The 24,628-nt window shown below is 42.8% G+C and overlaps 1 protein-coding gene across 4 annotated transcripts in view; it reads left to right on the top strand.

Moving 5' to 3' along the window:
- CTNND2 (catenin delta 2) overlaps positions 1–24,628 on the top strand; it is a 1,187,740-nt gene that overhangs the window by 730,273 nt on the left and 432,839 nt on the right. For all 4 annotated transcript variants that reach the window (XM_090049706.1, XM_090049708.1, XM_090049707.1 and 1 more), the window contains one exon: positions 8,362–8,556. In XM_090049706.1, the coding sequence (XP_089905832.1) occupies positions 8,362–8,556 (195 nt within the window). The remainder of the gene's footprint in view (positions 1–8,361; positions 8,557–24,628) is intronic.

Here is a 24,628-nt window from a genome sequence, read left to right as displayed (position 1 = left end):
AAAAGCCTGCTAGGTTTCAAGGAGATAGGTGTAGGGGTTTCTGGGAAAGTGCACCTCAGGCTGCTGACAGGCAGAACTCGTGACATGGGTGACTGTGCCTAACTGTTAGGGCACAGGGGGTGAAAACTGCAGGGATAGTGGCCCCTGCTGAGGCCACGAAGCCTGCCAGCTTTCAAGGAGATAGGTGCAGGAGGTTCTCAGAAACTGCACCTCAGGCTGCTGATAAGCAGAACTCATGACATGGGTGACACTGTGTCTGTGTGCCTCACTGACACTGGGGCATCTACAGGACATGGTAGTGTGCCCCAATAAGGCATCCTTCTCTCCTACAGCCTCATCCTGGTCCACTGCTTTAAATCACAACAGGTATAAAAAAAACTTAGTGAGCACTAATACAGTAGCGCCGGCAGCATCTCAGGAAGCCAAACTGTCACAGAGCCCTTCTTTCCTCTCCTGCAGGAGCTTCTTCTCCAGTGTGCGTGTTAAGGCGCACCCTCACTGTGTGACTCTGTGTGTGTGTGTGTGTGTGTGTGTGTGTGTGTTAAGGCATACCCTCACTGGTGCTGGGGCATCTACACAACATGGTAGTGTACCCCAATGAGGCCTCCTCTTCTCCTATAGCATCAGTTCAATCCACCATTTTAAATGACAACAGGTAAAATAATAACTTAGTGAGCAGCAGCTCAGTAGCACCAGCAGCATCTTAGGCAGCCAAACTGTCACATAGCCTTTCAAGCACCGAAGCTTGCTAACCTAACCTCATCACCAGAACTGAAGCCAATTTCCTACATCTCAAAACACAAAACCTGCCAACAGTCTCCAGTACCCCCACAAACCGCACACCAACCAAATCTATCAAAGACAAAAATAGCCAACTACCTCGGGGGCACGTTTTGTCTCCAGTCTCTCAGGCCTGATCCTAAGAGGGAATTTACAAACCACTTTTCACAGTTGTCCTATGAACTTCACTTTATCAGCCTAATAGGTACAGAAACTCATGGACTCCATATAGACAGTGGAATTCTGACACTCCATAACGTGTCAGACATCTCTCTCCCCAGGTATCTCTCCACTTCTACCTGCGCTGCTACATTCCCCTTCCCCCTCCCACCCCAGTGTGTCCCTCACCCCCCGACACCTCCATTTCCATTTTCACTGACTGGCATTCTTGCCTGCATTGTAGGCCAGCCTCTGGCTTCTTTACTATACCTTCCATCCAGGAACAGCACACACACCAACTGCAGGTGCTTACTCAGCCTAACAAAGGTTTTTTCAACCTGAAAGCTAGCATCCCAGGCAGCTAAGCTGAGCTCACGTGGAGCCTTAGAACTGCACTACAGCCAGCAAGTCTCAGGCCTGTCAAAGCCGTGAGAGGTCTGAGCTTTCCCCAGAACTCTGGAACTCTGTGCATGTGTGTAGCAGCTGGAGGTTATGGTGGCTCCTACCTGCCTTTCACCAGTAGGATCCTTGGTCCTGGCATTTACGGGGCTGCCATATCACTAACATTCCCACCAGGCCTCCCCAACTCTGGCAGAGTGCAGTTTAGTGGTCATGCCCAGGACCTAGGGCCTTCTTCCCCATAGCCCCAGGCCATACCTCCATAGTTTCATAGTAGCTAGAGTCGGAAGGGACCTAGGTAGATCATCTAGTCCGACCCCCTGCCTCGGCAGGAAAGAGCACTGGGGTCAGATGACCCCGGCAAGGTGCTCATCTAACTTCCTTTTAAAAATCCCCAGGCTAGGAGCCTGCACCACTTCCCCTGGAAGCCGGTTCCAGGCCCTAGCCGCCCTGACTGTGAAGTAGCGCCTCCTAATATCTAATCTAAACTTACCCTCCGCCAGCTTGTGACCGTTATTCCTGGTCACTCCTGGCAGCGCACGGGGGAACAGGGACTCCCCCAATACCTGCTGATCCCCCCTGACCAGTTTGTAGCAGGCCACAAGGTCCCCCCTTAACCTTCTCTTGTGGAGGCTAAACAGGTTCAGGTCCAAGTTCATCCTGGCATGGAACCTCAGCAGGGACATGTTCTTCTCCTGCTGGCTGGTGATGCAGTGAGTGCCCCCTCCAGCTCTGAGATCATGGCATTAAATGGCTTTTAAAAAAGGAAATGGGTATGGATGGAGTGAGGAGGGTGGTATTCACTCCATCTGCACCTGGAGCTTGGGGAACCCCAGCAGTGGGAGGCTCACCTTGAAGAACACCAGGAGCTCCACCAAACCAGGTGTAACTACATCCCCAGAAATGCTGAATACCCTCCCACTAGGAACACTGGTCAATGGACAGGACAGGTGCTTACAGGCAACAGTGGCCAGATCCTGTCACATCTGGCTGTGGCTTTCCCAGTAGGCCAAGGGGTTGCATAGCAATGGCTCCACATCCTCGGTGACATAGGCAGCCACCAAGGCCTGAGCACTACCTGCCTGATGGTGGGGTCTTGTTCCTCTGGACCCCACCATGGAAGCCATGCCCTTGGCCCACATTGGCAGCATCTGTGGTGGAGGAGGAGATGGGCTGGTGTGCTAGCAAGGGACAGCAGATCCCACTTTTCCACATCCTCCTGCCTTCGCTGTTCTGCCTCCCTGACTCTCTTCACCAGCACGTCTGTCCACTGATACACTGCCCTTCACCCTCGAGTCATACACAGTGGCCAGCACATGGACCGTACTGGACCGCAAGGGATCAAGCCATTTCCTGATCCCCTCCTTCAGCTGCCTCACCGGTGTCTGGACATCTGGTGACAGCAGCTTGCCCCAGCCAGGAACATTGATCCTCTGGAAGCTCTCCATTTGGCTCTGAAGTTCCCTCACTATGGGGGGTCACCTGGCTAAGGAGGGCATTGGCAGCACTGAGGGTCTCAGTGGCCTCAAGGAAGGGCTTGAGGAACACCAAGATCTGGGAGTTGGTATCCCACTCAGCTCCATTCAGTGGGCCGCTGATCCAGTCTCCCCAAGCAAGGCCATCTCATGGATTGCCTTCTGTTGCTCCATCAGCCTCTTGAGCATCAGGTATGTGGAGTTTCACCAAGTCTCCACATCCTTCATGATTTTGTGCTATGGGATATTCAGCTCTGTTTCTTTGTCCTGCAGCATCGGGCCCCAATTAATGTTCCGGTCGAAGTAGCCTGCCATCACTGGCAGCCCTTCCCCCTCCAAGGCATCCCTGACAATGAGCTGCAACTTGTCTGCTACACAGCAGATGCCAACAAAGTTGGCATCACAGACCACCTTGACCATATTGGCCCTATTGTCAGTGACCATGAACCCACGGGTGAGCTCGCTGTGCCCAGCAAGCCACCCCTGTACCGAGCGGTTCATGGCCCTTATGATCTCTGTTGATGTGTGGGACTCATCCATCACCTTAGCTTGAGGGAGAGCCCACCGATGGCCTGACTGGCTGCACCAGTGCCATGTAAGGGAGAGGTATGTGTGATCTCTACCCCAGCTGCTCCAGATGTTCAAGGTGAAATGTAAGGCCACCTGTGGGCCTGCCTTGTGCAGCTCCTCCCTCACCTATTCCCTGCGTGCCCCTCCCTGAAGGTTTGCCACCACCTGCCTTTCCATCACACTTCATGGTGTGTTTCATGTCTGCTTTTCTACAAATATATTAAAGATAAATGTATCTGTGTCCCTATATAAATTCAATGATGTGAGTGAGTGTGGCACAAAGTAGAAATGTATAAAAAGAAATATGAATGAATGAAGAATATGTCTTTCCCCTATATGAATCCAATAGGCTAGGGTAGCAAGTAGGTAATCCTTCATAAGATCAGTGCTAGTAGCATTCATTGTCCAACGCTGCTGAGCTACTGGAACACACATGTCAGTAACTGACAACAAGGCAGAAAGCAGGGCAGTTCAAAGAAAGCTCCTTTTATGCTGTTTTCCCATCCCTCCCCCAGGGCACTGGGATTGGAAGGGACCTTAGGGAAGAGTTACAATCACTGGGGAGCTACACAGTCAATATCAGAGTAGTCTGTACCTCCTCTTCCCCCTCCCTCTCCTTACTTTCTGTTTCCCTGCAGGCAAACCCAGCTTCAGCTTCAAAACTCAAAACATTTAGAAACTTTTGAAACATTTTGACTGCCCTCGTTTCATTTCGAGGCTCTTTTGAAGCCCTCAGTTTCATTTCAATTTCTCTGTTTCGAGCTTCAAATGAGTCAAAACAGTGTCAGAATGAAACAGCTGGCAAAAGTTCATGCAGCCCTAGTTGGCATAATATATGTGGACTTCCAAAAAGCCTTTGAGAAGGTTTCCCATCAGAGGCTCTTAGGGAATGTAGATTGTCATGGGATTAAAGGGAAGGTCCTCTACTGAATTAGAAATTTACTTAAAGATAGAAAACAGAGTGAATATAAATGTAAAGGATGGCAAGAAGTAAACTGTGGAGTGTGCTCCCAGGGATTTGTGTTGGGACCAGTGCTTTTTAACATATTCATAAATGATCTGGAGAAAGGGGTGAATAGCAAGGTAGCTAAATTTGCAGATGACACAGGTAAAGACCAAGGCAGACTGCAAGGAACTACAGAAGGGTCTGGCATGAATGGGCAACTAAATGGCAGAAGAAATTCAAAATAGATAAGTATAACATGATGCACATGGGCAAAAATAACCCAAACTATACCTAAACTATGATGGGCTCTGGACTAGCTGTTATAACACAACAGGGAGATCTGGAAGTAATTGTGGACAGTTTGATTAAAACATCTGTAGCCATCAAAAAGACAAACACAATGTTAACGATTATTAAGAACGGAATTGTAAACAAAATGGAAAGCATCATTATTCCCTCTTATAAATCTATGGTGTGTCTACCACTTGAATACTGTTCCCAGTTTTGGTCTCCACAGCTCAAAAACGATGTAGAAGAACTAGAGAAGGTATTAGGTTGAAAACTAACAAAAGGAAGTTCTTTTTCACGCCCCATTTAATTAAAGCATGGAACTCATTTTCACAAGATGTTGTGGAAGCTGACAGTGTAATCAGATTCAAAAAGGGATTGGACACATTCTTGAAAGAAAGGTGCATTAGTGGGTATTGAACATGGAAGAGCCTCTGAATCAGAACTTCCTAGAACTTAACTACTTGAGGCTGCAACTGGGAGAAGAACAGTGGAAAAACTCTGGTCATACCATTCTATCTCCCTTTCAGCACATCCACTCCATACTACTATGTGATACAGAATCATGAATACAATGGACCTATGGTCTGACTCAGTAAATGGCAGTCCTTATGTTTTTATCTTCTTCTGTTCTAGAACAGAGAAGATATGAATCGGGGGAGGAGGGAACCTTGAAAATAGTTCAGTAATTTAAAATATTTACAGAGAAGCAAGTATGGAATCTGAATACTTTGTAATACAACCCCTTTTACTGAAAAGTTGAAATGCTGTAACAATTATTCTGTTTCATCTCACAATGGTGTTTAATTTTTTTTTTGGCAAGGAACATGCGTTTGTGTTGCTGCTTTTCAATATTTCCTATTTAAATATTGCCCTCATTATATGGAGTAAGTGTAGTAAAATTAGATATCATGTAGGAAAGAATTATTTTTCACGTTGGTGCTGCTCATGCAAAAAAGAGACATCAGTTGACAATACACAGTTCTTAATTAAACAGATTTATGCTGTGGTTCGTATGAACTTGGCAAATATTTTGCTCTAGACCAGTTTACACTACCAAAATTATGCACTGGTAATTATCAGATTATGCAAAAATTTGTGTACAGCATATAGCGTTATTTTGTGCTTTTATTTAAGCAGCTCATCAAAAGGAAAGCTGCAAATCTGGCAAGATGGATAATAAAATGAAACTGTTTATATTTATTGCCATTTTGACAATTCATGAAAGGATATAAAAGTAACTGAAGGGAAAATATGATATCTTGAAGGCTTAAGATGTAATCACCGATATATCTAGTTGTTGTTTTTTTTCCCATAATGTTTGTTTGATCATTTACCGAGAGGCTCACTATTTCTTATTTAGATCCCAGCCCTTTAAGGACATATGTAGGGGCTTAACTTTAAGAACATTGGCAGTCTAAGTATCTTCTAAGTATTTCTAACTCTACCACTTACCTGTTGTGTGACTTTAGACAAGTCACATCAGCTCTCTGGAGAATCTTTTTTTTCTACTTCCTGTCCTTTTTATGTCCTGCATTTTTAGACTATAAGCCCTTTGGGGTAGGGACTGTTTCAGTTACAGTACCTAAAACAATATTTGTTGTCTGTTACTGTTGGGGGTTTTTTCGAGCAGAGACATAGTAGGGCACCTCCATGCCCTGAGGCCCAACCACTGAATGAGGCAGTGCCAGCTACAGTGTTACTAGTGCTGGCAGTGTGACCAGTTGCCAAATGCAGCACCAGCTAGTTTTTCACTTTCCAAAGAACCCCCTGCCCCCTCCCACCCAGTTATGCTACTATGGTCCAGCCTTGGTTGCAACTCTAGACCCTACTATATTGTAAGGTATAATAACCATTAAAAAAGAATATTTATATACATTTAAAAATAATAAAGCATGTAATTGTTACCAGAATCAGAACTTTAGATCATTTAATTCAAGTGAAATTGAATAGAAACTTGTGTCACAAAGTCAGGAAGAACCACTGTAAAAAGATAGTAGAATTCCCATTTGTTTCACTGAAAGCAGGCTTGAAGACAAAATCCATCATTCTTAAGAGCAGTGTTCCTTTGGATCATTTGTAAATGAACCAAAGAAATGTGGCAGTTGCTATATAAAAGTTATGGTCTATTTTTCTACTACAGCTTTTAATGCATGTGTCATAAAAACTTATAGGGACAAATTCTGTCTGACAGCTTCTAATGTTTTTGTTCTCAGTTTTTTATATGAGGTGTCCACCTCTTCCCCACTCCATCCCAGTGAGACAGACTGGAAATAGAAAGGAAAATTGGTCATACAAAATCATGGAAATGAATTAAAGTTGGTCTAGTTTCAGGGTCCAATGGAGGAGGGCACTGAAGCTCTCTGGGAGGGAGTATTCTGCCCCTCAGAGGTGTTCAGTTCAACAAAAATAATGAGTTAAAAACTCTTTTAGAGTGTCATTTAAAATTAATTTCCAATTTCTGAATCTGTAGTAGTCACACCCACTTCTCGAGATTTAGAATAGTTATAAATAAAGTCATCTTTGAAATTCTTGGCAGAATGTCCATTACATCAGAGAGTAATGCAAGTTGGTGGCAATACCTGTGCTAATGACAAATCATCCTCTGAAGGTGTTTTGAAAAGGGCAGTTTGTATTAAAAGCCTGCAGTTGTTTCAGGTCATTTGTATTGCATTATGTGAGAAAAAATATGGACAGCTAAGCAAGATATAAACAGACTTAGTGAGTTATTTATAAAAATAAAAGCTGGAGTACTACTTTCCCACTCTAGCTATGTTGTTCTGTACTGGATTGAAATGTTCAATGATTTCAAAGAATATACTTCTTTCCTTTTTCACCAGTCTATTGTGTATTTCTCGGTTTTGCATCACAGTACTATTTACTAACCTGATAATACACTGTCTTCAAATATGGGATATTTGGAAATTTGAAACTAGTTTGAAGAGTAGGAAAAGTTAACCAAGATAGTAATATGACAAAATGATACAGATGATGGGGCTTATAGCCAAAGCTGGAAATGTATACAAGTTTGTCTGTTCTGCATCTGGGATTAAGGTGAACTGGGGATAAAATCTTCTTCATTATACAAAATAAGATTCCTTTCATATCTAAAAAAAAATCCTCACTATATCTTTAAATTATTTTTCTTGAAGGTAAGTTTAATTTATTTATCCCCAGAGATTTTTGGTTGTAGAAAGCCCTAGCAGCCTGGTTTCCACACTATCAAGGAAGGAGATACTGGTGAGGGATAACTGCACTGTCATACTTCAAGTAAAGCAGCAAGAAGGTCTATGTTGATGATGAAAATACATTTGTTCAGTTGTAGATGTAAGATGAGGGCACAATACCTGAGGTTAGGCCTTACTTCCCTCCCTCTGTTCTGATTGTGCCATTAAGCCTTTTCATAGGATTCCGCAGGATAAAGCAGTAACATTTGTTAATCTCTGTGTGAGAAAAATGAAGTTTATATTGGCCTTGCACAGTATTTATTTATCTCTGAAATATCTTCCTCCTTGAGAAGAAATCAGGTTTTGGAGCAAATGCAGACAGCTGGGTGATGCCGATAAGATGATTAGCTCCTCTTTCTGCTGCCATTGCATGCTGCTTTTCTTTACATTTAAAAAAAATTCTGTTTTATTTCTGTTTTAAAAACTATGTTTTAAGTAAGCTTTTTATGAAATCATTTCCTGTTTGCTGTGAGGTGTTTGCCTTTTCTTAAATTTCCTATGTAAATCTTATTTGCAGCTGGGTCTCGGGCATCTTACAGCAGCCAGCACAGCCACCTTGGCTCCGAGTTAAGGGCGCTGCAGTCTCCAGAGCACCATATAGATCCTATTTACGAAGACAGAGTGTATCAGAAGCCCCCTATGAGGAGTCTCAGCCAGAGTCAGGGGGACCCTCTGCAACCAGCACATACAGGCACATATCGCACTAGCACAGGTAGGTGGAAATGATATGCAGAATTGTGTTTTAGAAAGTCTGTTTTGTTTTGTTTTTTCTATCAGTGTTAATTCTCCAAATAGTGTCATTAACTTAGGAAAGTTATATGATGTTTCTAAGTTTAAAAAAAAGCCCAATTCAAATTTTAGCATGTATCAATGTAACTTAAAAGGCACCAAAAATGTGCTGCCTTGGGTAGGAAAAACATAGCAATGGGTCAATACATACAGCAGTTTTAATTTTTTCCCCCTGTTGGGGAGGGAAGGAGATAATGTCTTCCTTAATCTTTTAAACATATTTTAAAGATCTGATTGTTCTCTGAAAACTTAACTATGTTTCAACTGTTCAGCCTTTGTCTGTGTCACAGAAGGGACTGCAATGCATCTTCTTCATGGAACTAATGGGACAGTTGTATTTTTGGAAGTGAAGCAAACCAAGAGAAAATGTGTTCTCTGTCTTTCTAGCATATATATAGATACACATATGACATGCATCTATTATCACTCTCTAGATGTACAGATACGAAATTAATCTTTAGTATAACAGACAGAGCTGTCAGGATTGGTGATTTATCTGGAATATAATAATGCATGATCATCCGTGAAATCCATTAGTATACAAGTTCTATTTTCAGTGTATCCTCTCAAGTTTATAAAATTGAGCTATATTTTGGAACCTAGAAGTACATAAGAAATCAGCAGTGGTATTTAGTGCACTAAGAAACCAGAATATGCTATAGCCAAAATACCTTAAAACATATGTAGAGGATGCTTGCACAAGGAATTGTAATACTGACCACATTTCTGTGGCTTTTTTTTCTGCATTGATCAGACAGAAAAGATTTTTTCTCTTCCCATATCAGACAGAAATATTGAAGCAGAATTAAGAATATCTGTAAATAATGACTTTTTAGAATAAGGCAGCATGACTTCTTCAGGATTTTTTTTTAAGGATCACTGTCATGTTTCTTGCACAGCCCAAGCTTCTGTTGCAGCTGTGGGTGTCTGGACTATGCTAAGAGGGTAAGATAAAGTCCATGGAAGTGATTCAAAGAAATGCAACAACGTTTTTTGCCTAATTTAATTTTTCTGTAATAGTCACATAGGCCTGAAGAGTAGTAGTTAGTTGATAGAGTTACTCTTTAATGAAAGCAGCCAGCATTAGGGTTCAGTGGGGGCATCTACACATGCACTTTACTGCGTAGTTGCCTACTTAGCTCTACAGTAAGTGTCACTGTCTACAAGTGTGACGCTTCTAGGCCCAAGTAAACTACTTAACTATGCTACAGGATAGTACTACCCAACACAACAACTATCCTATGGCAGAGTTATTTACTCTACTGGATTGCTTGTGTAGACAGGATGACGGTGACCAAGCCTGGCTGGTGCACAAGTGCTTCAATGCAGGGGCTGCCTGCCAACTAGTCCTACACTGTAGCATCTTTGCACTCCAGCCAGCCCCTCTGTAGCATGTTGAGCTGGGGTGGAGCAGCTCCGACCTGGCAAGCTGACCCCTCAGACTCACTGCTGGCTGGGGCTGTGCCACCACAGCTCACCAAGCTGAAGTCCTGGTCTCACCTGTCAGTACTGTGCCTGGGAGCAATTAACTCTGGCGTGGACTGTGCTACAGTTTATTCAGGCACACTAATTTCATGTATGGATGCACCCATCGTGTTTTGTGGGGTCATGTTTATATTCAGACATAATACCTATGGTAAAAGAATCCTTAGGTTCCAGTGTATAGCGCAGGGTCTCTGCACCAACTGCTGAGCAGCTGGGCAGCAATCAGTGAATGAGACAGCTGTGTAATACTGTCGTTTATGCTCTTCAGGGCACACAGCCTTGTGTTGCAGATACCACATTCTTTTCAGACCTTGCCCTGAGGAGGAATTTCTTTTTTAATGTACATACTTTTTCTCTGGCACTTATCACTGTAGTATCTGAAAGCTTTGCAACTGTTAATGGATTTATCTTCACAATTACCTCTGTAGGCAGGGTCTTCTGACTCTTGCATTTGTAAAGCTGTGATAATGTGGTACAGATCTCGATTGCTTGATCTTTTTTCCGAAATGTTAACCCATTACAGTCCATGAGACTAGTGGATGCTCAAGTCCCTCTAATATCTTACCCAGGTTCTCACCTGTCCAACATGGAGACAAGATGACTAGAACTGAGACTTAAAACTTAGCATGGCTTCAGGCCTATCTGAAAATCTCAGCCACTATGAATGAGCTGGGGAACTGGTTGTGTAATAAATGTGGTAGGGGCTACAAGGAGAGGAGGGGAGGGCTTTGTACTCATGGCACTATATTGGATCTTATGAAGTCTGGTTACCCTTCCTACATTTTTCCCATGGACTTCTATCACCCATTCAACAGAAGTATGTATAGTTATATAATTAAAATATTTGTTCCCAAATGGGCTGAATAAGGGAGAAGCTGGCAGCCTTAAATTGATCAATCAGGTCGGTTCCTAACTTCTGATGGCTTAACTTGGGGTGTAGCCAGACATAACATTTATCATATGTTAAAGAGCTTAAAAGCAGAATAAAAAGTGGGTAGACAGGTGATGCACAGTGCTATACGCTTGAGGTAGGTCTGTACTGTATCTTCACTGCTGCTGGGCGTATGTACTCCAAAGCATACCCTTCCTACTTATCCCCACTCACACAGTCCAAACCTGGAAATTCAGCGGTGGAGCTACACATAGGGAGTATCTCCATGATTGTTCTCAAGCCCCTTGTTTCTGGTATGCTTGCAAGTAGCTGGAAGGGGATCCACCCCTGCAGCAACTTCACCACATTTCCAGGTTTGGTGTGCACAAGAGGCATACTCTGAGGATATGCAGTGGCTTGGACCAGACCCTTCGCATTCTCTTAATATAGGGTTGAGTGTGAGATTCTTTTAGGGAGGAAGGGAGCAAGGGTTACTTGGCTTTTTTTAATGGAATTTTAGAAATGTTTAGAAAAGAAATACCAACTTGTGTAACTACATGCTAGACCAGGGGTTTGCAAGTTTTTAACAATGTCTGGCTGTCAATTCTTCCCTCTCACCAGGTTATTTTCCCTTTAGATCGCCTTGTCAACTTTACACCTCTACCTACTCTTCATAGACAACTATTTATTCATTTTTAGAACTAAATGCATAACCAAATTAAAGCAGTCACAGGACTGTTGAGATAATAGTCTGCTGTTTCACTACATCAATGCATCAAAACTAGTTTTCTTTTTAATGGAACTTTAAAATAAATATGCCACCTCTGGAATTTTTACCTCTGAAATTTTTTTTTAAAACAAAAACTTTTGTAAATGACCCCTCAGAATGGAAATGTTTCACCAGCTTTAAAATAGCTATTCTACATGCTGGAACTTTTAGGAAGATTATTACATTTGGGATCATGATTATAGATCCATACTTGCATTGATTTTTTGCGGTGGTGGGCTGAAATTCATGATACTGTATTGATGTCACATGGGGTTACAACTAACTTACTTATACAAACAGGTGTAGCATGTGGCCAGAATGTTCATTATGTTACCAGTGGATGAAATTATTACAGAATGAAATGTATGACACTTTTATGTTCTGCACTCAGGGTCATATGTTCAATGGGGTCAGAAAGTGTGCAGAGAACAATCAGAGTTCACTGCAAAATCTTCCCCTTTAGCACATTTTTCTTAGGGGCTGATAGATTCTTCATTGTGCATGATCTTCAAGTCAGGACTGGATATGTATCTGCATAATGTGCTGCAGTTCAAACAGATGTTACTAGTTTATCACAGAGATTTTAGGACAAGGCATTTTCTGTCTTGTTTTGCAGATCAGCTCAGGTGATCATAATGGTTCCTTCTACCTTAACATCTAAGGCCGTGTGTAGATGACACAAGCAGCATAGATTCATAGATTCATAGATGCTAGGGTCGGAAGGGACCTCAATAGATCATCGAGTCCGACCCCCTGCATAAGCAGGAAAGAGTGCCGGGCCTACATTACCCCAGCTAGATACACATCCAACCTTCTCTTGAATACCCCCAGGGTAGGGGAGAGCACCACCTCCCTTGGGAGCCCGTTCCAGACCTTGGCCACTCGAACTGTGAAGAAGTTCCTCCTAATATCTAATCTAAATCTGCTCTCCTCCAGCTTGTGGCCATTATTTCTTGTAACCCCCAGGGGCGCCTTGGTGAATAAATACTCACCAATTCCCTTCTGTGCCCCCCTGACGAACTTATAGGCAGCCACCAGGTCGCCTCTCAACCTTCTCTTGCGGAGGCTGAAAAGGTCCAGTTCCTCTAATCTCTCCTCATAGGGCTTGGCCTGCAGGCCCTTAACCATACGAGTGGCCCTTCTCTGGACCCTCTCCAGGTTATCCGCATCTTTCTTGAAGTGCGGCGCCCAGAACTGCACGCAGTACTCCAGCTGCGGTCTGACCAGCGCCCGATAGAGGGGAAGCATCACCTCCTTGGACCTATTTGTCATGCATCTGCTGATGCACGATAAAGTGCCATTGGCTTTTCTGATGGTTTCGTCACACTGCCGACTCATGTTCATCTTGGAGTCTACTAGGACTCCAAGATCCCTTTCCACTTCCGTGCCACCCAGCAGGTCATTTCCTAGGCTGTAGGTGTGCTGGACATTTTTCCTCCCTAGATGCAGCACTTTGCATTTCTCCTTGTTGAACTGCATTCTGTTGTTTTCTGCCCACTTGTCTAACCTGTCCAGGTCTGCTTGCAGCTGTTCTCTGCCCTCCGGCGTGTCCACTTCGCCCCATAGCTTAGTGTCATCTGCAAACTTGGACAGAGTACATTTCACCCCCTCGTCCAAGTCGCTGATGAAGACATTAAAGAGTATCGGTCCAAGCACCGAGCCCTGCGGGACCCCACTGCCCACACTCTTCCAGGTCGAAACCGACCCATCCACCACAACTCTCTGGGTGCGACCCTCCAGCCAATTCTCCACCCACCGGACTGTGCAGTCATCCAAGTCACAGCCCCTTAACTTGTTCACCAGTATGGGGTGGGATACCGTGTCAAAGGCCTTCCTGAAGTCCAAGTATACGACATCCACCCCTCCTCCTGCGTCGAGGCGTTTTGTGACCTGGTCATAAAAAGAGACTAGATTGGTCAGGCACGATCTACCTGCCACGAACCCGTGCTGGTTTCCCCTCAGCATAATTTGTCCTGCTGGGCTCTCACAAATGTGAGCCTTGATAATTTTCTCAAACATTTTGCCAAGGATGGAGGTGAGACTGACTGGCCTATAGTTACCCGGGTCCTCCTTCCTCCCCTTCTTGAAAATGGGAACCACATTGGCCCTTTTCCAGTCCTCCGGGACTTGACCCGTGCGCCACGAGCGTTCAAATATTCCCGCCAGTGGCTCTGCAATGATGTCGGCCAGTGCCTTCAGTACCCTTGGATGGAGCTCATCCGGGCCTGCCGACTTAAAGGCATCCAGTTCCTCCAAGTGACCCTGCACCACCTCAGGGTCCACGCATGGAAGTCTGGTGCCTTGCTGCTGCCTCCCTACACTCCCAGTGAGAGACTTGTCATGCCTCTCACTTAGGAACACTGAGGCGAAGAACTCGTTGAGGAGTTCAGCCTTGTCCCCTCTGTCCGTCACCAATTGTTTCTGCCCATTTAGCAGGGGTCCTATTCCTCCCTGGGCCTTCTTTTTACTCCCTATATATCTAAAAAACAATTTCTTATTGTCTTTTACTTGGGTTGCCATCCTCAGCTCCATGGTAGCTTTGGCCTGTCTAACTGCCTCCCTACAAGCACGAGCAGAAGAGGTATATTCCTCTTTGGTGATCTCTCCCTGTTTCCACTTTTTATGTGCTCCCCTTTTGGCCCTTAGTCTCCCCAGGATTTCTCTGGTCAGCCAGGGAAGCCTCCTGGCCCCTTTCCCTCTTTTACCTCGCACGGGGATCGTCTCGCTTTGTGCGAGAAGGATAGCTTCCTTAAGGCACAGCCACCCTTCTTGGGCTCCCATCGTTTCAAAACTACTACTCTGCAGTGCATCCTTCACTAATCGCCTGAGTTTGCTGAAATCAGCTTTCCTAAAGTCCAGCACGTTCACCCTACTGGTTACCTTACCCACTCGACGCCTTATGTTGAATTGTACTTTTAGGTGATCACTGTCCCCCAGATGGCTACCGATCTGTAGGTCCCCTACTATGTCATCCCCCGTTGCCAATACCAGATCCAGTAAGGCATTCCCCCTAGTGGGACCATGTACCTCCTGCGTCAGGTGGAGGTCCTGTACACAGGTTAGAAACCTGCGTGAGCGGTGGGACTTTGCTGTCTGTGTCTCCCAGCAGATGTCCGGGTAGTTTAGGTCCCCCATGACCACCGCCTCTTTAGCTTTTATGGTCTCTGAGAGTTGCCTCAGGAGCCCCAAATCTATTTCTTCCCCTTGATGTGGGGGTCTGTAGCAGACCCCTACCACCAAATCCTTTTCTCCTTGCCCCCCATGTAGCCTAACCCACAGTCCTTCTACTTCCTCATCCTTTGATTCTGTCTTGATGAGGGTTGATGTATATTGCTCCTTAACATAGAGCGCAACCCCTCCCCCCCTTTTCCCCACTCTGTCCTTTCTGTACAATCTATAGCCCTCAATATGTACCGCCCAGTCGTGGGATGGATCCCACCAGGTTTCCGTCAGCCCCACTAAGTCGTAGTCATTTAGTGCAACCAGGAGCGCTAGTTCATCCTGCTTGTTCCCCATGCTCCTAGCATTAGTATATAGGCACTTGAGCCCTGTGACTGGTGCTTTTGCTACCCCCTCGCTCCAAGTCCTAAAGGGCTTTTTGTCTCTAACCTTCCCGTTCCATGTGTGCATGACAGTTTAAAGCAGATTAAATGCTTTTGCATCACTTTAATGGTGTTGGTGTTTGTACACGTCGGTGATGTATTACACAGTAATTCTAGCCACTGTAGCAAAATTGGCAGTGTAATGTGCCTTAAATGACTCAGGGCACAGTAAACTAAAACTCCTCCAAGGCTGCCCTACAGGCATGGAGCAAAGCACTGGGCTCTGTGTAGCTCAGGGGCTCTGCAGGAAGCCCGTGCAGGCAGCCTGGCAGCAGCCTGGGAAGGCAGGCTCCACCCAAGAAAAGTGGCAAGCCTAATTTTTTTTTTTTTCCCCTTGGAGTCTGCCTGCCTGAGCTGTGCTTCCCTTCGCGGCTGTGGTACCTCCCGGTACCCCCTGAACTGGGTGCCTGCAGGCAGGTGCCACCTGGAGTGGGGGGCCACTGCTGCTGCAAAGGGAAGCACCAGCCCCCCCTCAGTCCACGGACCACTTTGCCCACCAGAAGCTCGCCTTCCCCTCCCTGCTACCGTGTGTGTGCATGACACAGGAGTTTAAAGAGCCCTAAATTGAAGTGGTGTTTTTATAAACACCCAACGCTTCAATTTAGGGTCCCTGTTTTGTCTATACATGCCCTAATATTCTATAAGCATCCTTGTTAGCATGACAGCCGGATAATAAATATGCCGTTTTACTACTGAAAAATAAATAATGAAAATAACCACACTAAGTTAACCAAGTAAAGTTGTTCCCCAAATACTATAATTTGCTAGCATAAAGTGTCTATTGTTCTGTCTGTACCTGTTTTCCTTGTGCTCGTCACTCATTGGCCATATAAGATGCTGTTGGCAGTTACAAGCACATCTCAAGGTAGTATCTCTTCATGTGACAATGGAATTTCCAAACATATAGCCAATGTCGTCTTCTGGCAGGGTGAATATGGTTTTATCCCAAATAGGAAAAGGCCCAAAAAGAAAATGTGTATGTTCTGTTCTGGGTGTCTTGATTAATTTGAAGATAGAATCACAGGTTGGTAACCCATTGGTACCTACCTTAGCTAGCCCTGTGGGACAAGTGTCAGCAGTGTTACTTGCCATGATTCTGGGAGGTGTGGCAATTAAAACTGGCATGGCTCTTAGGGTTGTAGCCACAAATACAGCTGTTCACCGCTGATCTAGACTAGAGGCTTTAGCTAATTGAATGACCCTTATCTTGTATTAAGCAGATTCTCCATAAACATTTGTGTTTATCCTATGTCTCATTTTAGGGCTATCCACAAATCTAGGCTAACATTTACAAAAATGTTAGTTTATTGATTTAATTGGCAATGACATAATCTGAATTAAAAACAGGTGAAATCTGTCTAGTCTTGATGTGCAGATTCTACACACTTTTTTCCTTTACGGTCAGTTTTTGAAACCATGCCTCTTCTGATTTCTATGAAGTATTGTGCTATATACCATACTATATCCCAGCTTGTGCTTTCTGTTTTTCCATGCACTCTTGCCTCTTTCTTTTTTCCTAAAAAAATAAACAAACAACTGATGTATTCATGTGATTTTGATAAAAAGACTAAAAATGTTAATAAATCTGTGTTAGGAAAAGAGTAAAGTATTCGATCTTTTTAGAAATAATCACAAGTCAAATATGCAGGCTTCTAAGGTTATGAAGTCTGATTTTTATTGTTTACAAAATTACATGCTTTAAGCTGAACGTTTGAGACAAGGCATCTAACCTACAAATATATATTTAATGTTTTTTCCATTCTTTTGGGCCACTATTACAGCATTCAGAAAATGCTAAGTTCGCACCAATTATTTGTAATTTGTTCTTGTGTCAAACAATAATTAAGCCCTTTAAATAAAACACTTTGTTATAATTCTGTTGTACCACACACAATTAACAGCTTCTAGTTTTACTTATTCATTTACAGATAAAACCAGTAATGAATTTGAAATATTTTTTCATAGAATAGGGTATTTAATTTCAGCAGTAAAACTGAATCCAAAATTGTAAAAAAAAAAAAATTAAAGTTCTAGAAATTTTGTTTTAAAAGATATGTGTTTTATATGAATTGGAGTGTCTTTTATAGCATTTTTTATATTCTAAATTTATCATCACACCATCAGATTACTCTCTCTTGTGTCACTCGTCGTGTGAAGACCAGCAGCTTGAAATCACTCGGGTTTGTTTGTATTAAAATTTGCCAATAAAAATATAATAAGATTAATGCAAAATTCTTCTCCTCCAATGTGACTGTAAAATGGCATTGTGGGATTCCAAGTTTTCTTGTGTCTTCATTTCCATATCAAATACGCTCAGTTTACAAGTAAAAAGACATTTTTCTTCCTTCTGACAGGCCTGCAAATGCTACCTGGCCCTGAGAGTCTACCTCAATATTCTTTCATTCTTGCACATTATCACCACAAGTAAAGACTTTGCAGGCATAATTATATATTCAGGTACAGCAGTGCAGCCCTGTTGCTTTTGCAGAGGTCAGACAAGTGTAGCCACTTCAACATGACAGTGAAAATTATGTAACAATCTTGTTGGGGTTGTGTATGTTACATCTGTGATATTACTGGTACAGTCCTTGCTGATTAAACAGCTGCTATCCAGTTCTGAAATGTAACAGATCCATTCTAAAAATCAAGCATTACTTTATGCTGTTTGGACTGCATTTTTTTGGCTTTGTCATGATTTGATGTGATCTGCAATGGCAGATTGTGATGCAGCTGCTGCAGCATAATTGAGAACCACAGAGGTAAATCAGACAGCCTGGAGTTCTGGCTGATGGACCTAACATTTTCAGGGAAATTAAAAAAGATTATCCTCACCTCCACATCTCTATTAATCCATTAATGTTGTGACAGTAGAACTATGTATGCCTGACCAAGACATCCAATTTTATAACATTGGTATGGGAGGGATATGGAGAAGAAACAAGCAGGGAATAAATATCTTTCATACAAAATAAATTAAGCATGAAAATACTGTAGTGAACTGGATAGTGAATAATGAATCACCTCAAAAGCAATAGGAATATATATTTTCATTTAAACAGACAGCTCCTGTTTTTTATTTCATAAACTTACTTAGGTTTCCTTTTTGCCTAGTCATAGATCATAGTTATTGGTTTAAAATAATACAGAATTATTCCAGCAATAATAGCTTTGATTCTTACCTTGAAGTGGCTTTAACCAGTGTAACTCCCATTTTAGTTGCATAGATGGAAAATCCCTATTAACGCCAAAATAAGTAAGGTCAGAATTTAACTCTGCATCAAATTCTGCCCTGGAAAACATACAGTTAACATCTATTGGAAGTAATTGAAGTGGTATATTAGGTCTGAATTTGACCCTGAAGTCTTAAAAACAATTTCCTAAAAGAAGCTCCATGGTTCTTGACAACCATGGTTATTAACAACAATCTCTTCTCTTATGCTCTGGACTTAGAGGGGTTATAATTTTTTTAATCTATTCAGAAAGGGGCCAATTCAACCTCCAGTTGTCAACCTGAGCAGCTCCTCTGGATCTGAAACAAGATCTGTTGAAGAAAGGGTGTTGAATTGCTCACTGTTGTTTAAAGTTTTGTCAATACTAGGAGGAGAAATACATGCACATTATCTCTCTGTTCCTCCAAATCCAAACATTTTTTTTATGTGAGGCCTATAGCTGCAGGCATCTAGCAAGGAAGTGAGTGCATGGGCCGGGTAGAGCCTCATCACAGAAACTTTGTGTATTACTTTCTTTGTAAAGAAGCCCTTTCAGAAGATAGGAACTTGTGTTTCAAACAACCAGGCTTGCGCCCCCACCCCACCACACACACATAGGTGTCCAAAGATCCACAAGAAAACAAGCACATCTGAGGGTATCTTGGATTTCACCATGTAAGTGGAAGATATCCATTGAAGTGCCCATATCCCATGCTGTCATTTCCATCTACATGAAAGGCTGGTATTTTATGGTTTATGGGGGTATCCCCCCCAGAAAATTTAATTTATATGACTATTACATTTGTTTTTGGCTGCCCCCCCTTGTAGGGAAGGATGACATGAGCCAGACTTGACTGTATCTGAAATGTCTCTCATATTTTGCTCCATATTGAGGTGTAAGAAGTTTTCATTATAAAAATCACAATCATGCCCTTGAATCATGCCCTTGAAACACAGGGAAATAAATCCCATGTAAATCTTAGCTGCCATTGTTGAGGAAAAATAATACCTGTAATGTGCCAGGGAATGCCTGCAAACTTATTATCTAAGAGCTGCATCTGTTTAGTTGTAGACAACTGAGTCAGTCCTACTCGCATTTAACTTCACTGATGTGGGACCAGGCCAATTAATTTTTATTTACTCAAATGCTGTTCAGAAATATGGAAATAGAAAGGTGTCCTCTAGGAGATAAAGAGATTTGAAAATTGATGCATGTGTGCTTTTCATAAATCTCCCTACTATTGAAAGAAAGCACAATGCAGTGCTTAACTAAGCCATCCAGAAGCATCATTACAAGAATTTATACTTGTGCTACAGACTGGTTATGTCCATAGTGTTACTCTTAAAACTGTTCTTTAAGAGACTGCCTACTCAGTATTTATTTTTACTAAAATGGTTGTCTTGAATATATCAAAATTACTACTGAGGATTTCAGCAAATGCCTTTGCTTTCTAGGAGCTAAGCTACTTCAGTGTTCACATGTAAGGCTCCCCTTGGTGTCAGGGGTATTTTCTCACACATGTGCACAGAGTCTGTACTCTGAAGAGTTTGTCCAGGTTGGCTCTCTTTGCATCCTCCTCCCCAGTACCTTCCAAGCTGTGTATGCAGAGAGCTTCTGTTAATATATTAAAGCTGTGCACACAATAGGATCTGGCCCTGGAATGAAAATACAATGATTAAATTTACTAGTAGAGTAGCATTGAATAAAAAAAAACAGCCTTCATCTAAAGTACCCAAGTTGTGTAAAATACTATTCTGAAGTATGTCGCCCAATCATACATTATATTGCAATAAAATTGTTATTTTTCTACCTACAGAGATCACATTGTTTGTCATGTGCAAAGTGGAGGGAGAGTGGGGAGCTCTCAATCACAAGAGAAGGAATATTCTTCTTTCATACGGTTTACTCAGTGACCAGAAGGCATAGGTGACTGGTAGGGGAGACCCAGGAGGGTACATACCCCCTGCTGACAGGGCTGTCCTTACTGCTGACACCGCTGGCAGCATCTGTGGGTGCTCAATGTGCCCCCCCAACAGGGCTGTCCCCGCTGCCTATACTGCTGATGGCTTCTGTGGGAGCTCATCAGCTTCTCCCCCACCACTGATGCCACTGGCAGCATCACGGATGGTCGCCAGCTCTGTCCCCACTGCCAATGCTGCTAGTGGCTTCTGCGGGTGCCTCCTTCAGACTCAGGAAGCACCAATCACCCATGCCAGAAAGTGCCTTTAGTTCAACTCAATGTTCTCGGTATTCTGTTTTGCTTGGGAATTTTTTTGTGGGGAGAGGGAAACTGGGTTAATCAACATGGCTGTAGCTGATATGTGGGCTTTTTTCTGGGTTATTTTTTAATGCTATGAGGAACTACTTTTAAGTGAGGGATTTGAAAAGAAAAGGGGTGGAGGTATTGTGGAAGTTTTACAAGTTTGTTTGCAGTCTGCACCTCCCAGCCACAATAGATAGCAATGCCTATGGAGTCTGCCTTGGATTTAAGAGAAATGTAACTTTTATCATGGGTATGGCTATTATATTATATTACAATGTGCAGCAAATTATGCATGGATTTGCTAACTTAAAGAGTAACACTTACAAGATTTCTACTGGTCTGAAAGCCTTTAAGAGGTATCCTGTAAGTGCAAGGTGAGATTCACTTTGTGAAAAGGACCAGTTAAGCATAAATGTGCCTTTTAAGTCCTGTAAGTAGGTTTTAAGTGGTACTTAGGACCTGTGAGATACCATTGGGGAATTTTAATATCTATGTAGTCCATGAAGCATTCCCAGGAAAACTACCTAGAACTGCAACCCATAATTTTTACTTTATTTTTCTATTAATTAAAAGTGCGAGGTGGAGCAATCCTTCTGCATATTAGCTTTTTTTCCTTAACCACATATGCTACCAAAAATTCATAAACCTAAGAGAAATAGATCTAGGAAATTGGTGTAAGTTAGAAGTTGACATCAATTTAGGAGCATATATGAACTCATAATAAAATGATGCCCATGAAAGTAATATCAAGTCTAAAATGGAAGTTTAGGGAAGTTATTCTGCATGCTGAGATTTAGCATATGTGTTTTCTGTTGGAAATAGTCAACTAAGGAAATATATTCTAAGTACCGGTGTGCTGTACATAATAGCAGTAACAGAGGTACTGGAAACACTGTGTCACAGTTTGGCAAGTCAGCAAACTGAAATGAAATAGCTTGGACAAAAGAAGCCACCGTGACCAGATCCAACCAGTTCTGTAAACAAGAGGATGGCTGAGAAGCCTAAAAGGCTTTGGGTTTTTTTCTTTTTCTTTTTTCCTACTGAGAAGAAATTTGTGAAGAATATTAGTTTCAGGGGAAAAAACATGGAGACCTGCTGGATTCATTGTTGCCAGAAGCCTCTAAAAATGGAAAGTCCTAACCTGGAAAATGGAATTACAGTGATGGATCAATACAAAGAAAGTCTTCATTCTTAAACCTCCAAAGATTACTGCCATCTCCATTGGGAACAGGATTTATTGGACATGAGCAAAACTCAAATGTTACTTGTGAAATTCCTTTGCAAGCTGTTGTTTTTGGTTTTTGGAGGTTTTTTGGTTTTGATGCATGAAGCATTTGTGGAGTAGCAAAGCTAATGGTAAGGAAGTGACTTTGAAACCATGGGACCAGCAAAGTAGTGTGCAGACATTACTTCAGGATCATGGCTCAAACTACAGTTGTGCATTTGCATGGTCTTCATAGCTGCCAATGGGACTGAAACATTAACAACTTCAGAGTTTCATTGACTGTGCCCCAAAGACCAAGAACTGTGGTGGCAAAAAGTTTCTCTTGATTTAAGAGAGGATACAAAAATGTATGTAAAACAGTAAGAAGCCAGAATGCCTGGAGGAGAAAAACTTAATATTGTTTAGATCAAAAGCATTTCCTGATTATACAAGAGAAGCATCTCAAGAAAAAAAGTGTTTTAATGTAACAATGTATAGCTGTTTTGTCAGACACAGCCGAGACCCTTAACTAGCACAAAGGTGTGCTAGCATATATAGAAAGGTAATGGACATTTATTGTGCCAGCAACAACACACTGAAGAGGAAAAAAAAAGATTTTGTGTCAGATGGGCCCATACTTACGCATTTGAAGGTGAAATCAAATCTGTTAACTCTCTGAGTTCAAGCTTTATGTGGGCTCTGTTACAAGCAAAGAGTAGGCTATGTAGAAAATATGTTAAGCCAGTGGTTCTCAACCGTTGGTATCTTACGTACCACCTACCGATGGACACGGCAAAAACAAAACTGGAAGTTCCACTGTGACACTTCGGGTTTCGTCGCCACAAGCTGAGTCCCACTTTTCTCATGGCCCAGGGCAAAGCAGCCTGCTCAGGGCCCCTCTCCCTGTCCCCCAGCACACTGATGCTGGGGAGTGAAAGCCCTAGTGCGTCGGATATGGCGGGAGGGGCAGTGGTCAGAACTTCTGGCCCAAGCAGGCAAAGCCGGGTGGGCCAAACTCAAAATGCAGCACCCATGCACCCCCTACCCATGCCTCATGTACTCCTGGGTTAAGTAACCTGAGATTGCCAAAATTGTGCACAGCCCCCTGTGTCTGCAAGACACTAATCTAACTAATTGGAGGTTGAAAGAAGTGGCTGTTTAGAAACCTTGATACACTTTAGGCTAAAATAAGAGTTTGCTTCGTTTCCATTCCCAGAGCTTTTATTCATGCAAATAGACATTTATGACTTGTCCCATTTGACTTCACTGGGACTGTATGCTTGAATAATGTTGGAGACACTAAGTCTCCATCTAGAGCAGTATCATAAAACTTAGGATTTTCATAGATTTCATAGACATTAGGGCTGGAAGGGACCTTGGGAGATCGAGTCCAGCCCCCTGCCCAAAGGGCAGGAAGTCAGCTGGGGTCATAGGATCCCAGCAAGATAAGCATCCAATTTACTCTTGAAGGTGTTCAATGTAGGTGCTTGAACTACCTCCGCTGGCAGACTGTTCCAGACCTTGGGGGCTCGGACAGTAAAGAAATTCTTCCTTATGTCCAGCCTGAAACGGTCTTGCAGGAGTTTGTGACCGTTCGACCTCATCATCCCATGGGGCGCTCTGGTTCCCCCAGATCCTGGTGGTCACCCCTGATAAACTTGTAGGTGGCCATCAGATCACCCCTGAGCCTGCGCTTTTCCAGGCTAAAGAGTCCCATGGCATTGTGACATTCAGAAACTTGACTCCATTTTTCAGCCACAATAATGTTTTGGAGAGACAGCCCACAAATTGTAGTGGCTTTATCTCTTATTCACTCATGTTTTAACAAGAAATCACTCTACCACTGTAGTAGGACTGGGGTGTTATTGTAGCCACAGTGGTCCAGGAAATGTATGAGAGGCAAGGACATTTTTTGGTGATATCTGTTATTGGATCTACAGTGTAGTTGTGAGGGTTGTTGGACAAGGTTTTAGGCTTCAGAGTGCCTTTTCTCATTTTCTTACCTTTGTTGCTGTAAGCAGTAATAGTGGAATAGTCAAGTCAGTACTCTTGCAGACAATATCTGTGTGTCCAGAGGGCATCAGAAATCTGTTGAAGATCCTATGTGGGAAAATGCTAACGCTCATAGAAGGAAAATGTTGTTATAGTTTAAGATTTCAGTGTGGCTCCTATTCAGAAAATGAGCTGTTCTGTTCATGTGGCTCTTAAAAAAAGAAGTCTTTCTTCCAAATGAAGAAACAAATTCAGAAGGTTAATTAAAATTGCATAAAAGCTGTCTGACCTTTTGTATTAAGGAAAACCAGAATGTAAAGAGAGACATATGTTTATGCATTACAGTCAGGTAAAGTTTCTCTTATGTTTTCATTACAGAGGGAATAAAATGCTGTACCACTGCAAAATCATGTTGCCTAGTGCTGGCCAGAACTCACAAACTTTAACATATCTAACAAAAGAAACAAAGTACTTGCCTCCAGCATTCTGAGAGACAAGATCTTTGGTCATATTCTCTACTTGTAGACAGAAATACTTAACGTCCAGTCAGGTGAGGGTGCAACCCCATTATCTGCACAAAGAGCCCACTAGGCATCTCA

The sequence above is a fragment of the Crocodylus siamensis genome, chromosome 5 (assembly GCF_052110815.1).
Source record: "Crocodylus siamensis isolate JL-2025a chromosome 5, ASM5211081v1, whole genome shotgun sequence".
NCBI lineage: Eukaryota > Metazoa > Chordata > Crocodylia > Crocodylidae > Crocodylus > Crocodylus siamensis.
Note: the sequence above shows the minus strand (reverse complement) of the source record. Positions and strands in the feature narration are given on the sequence as shown.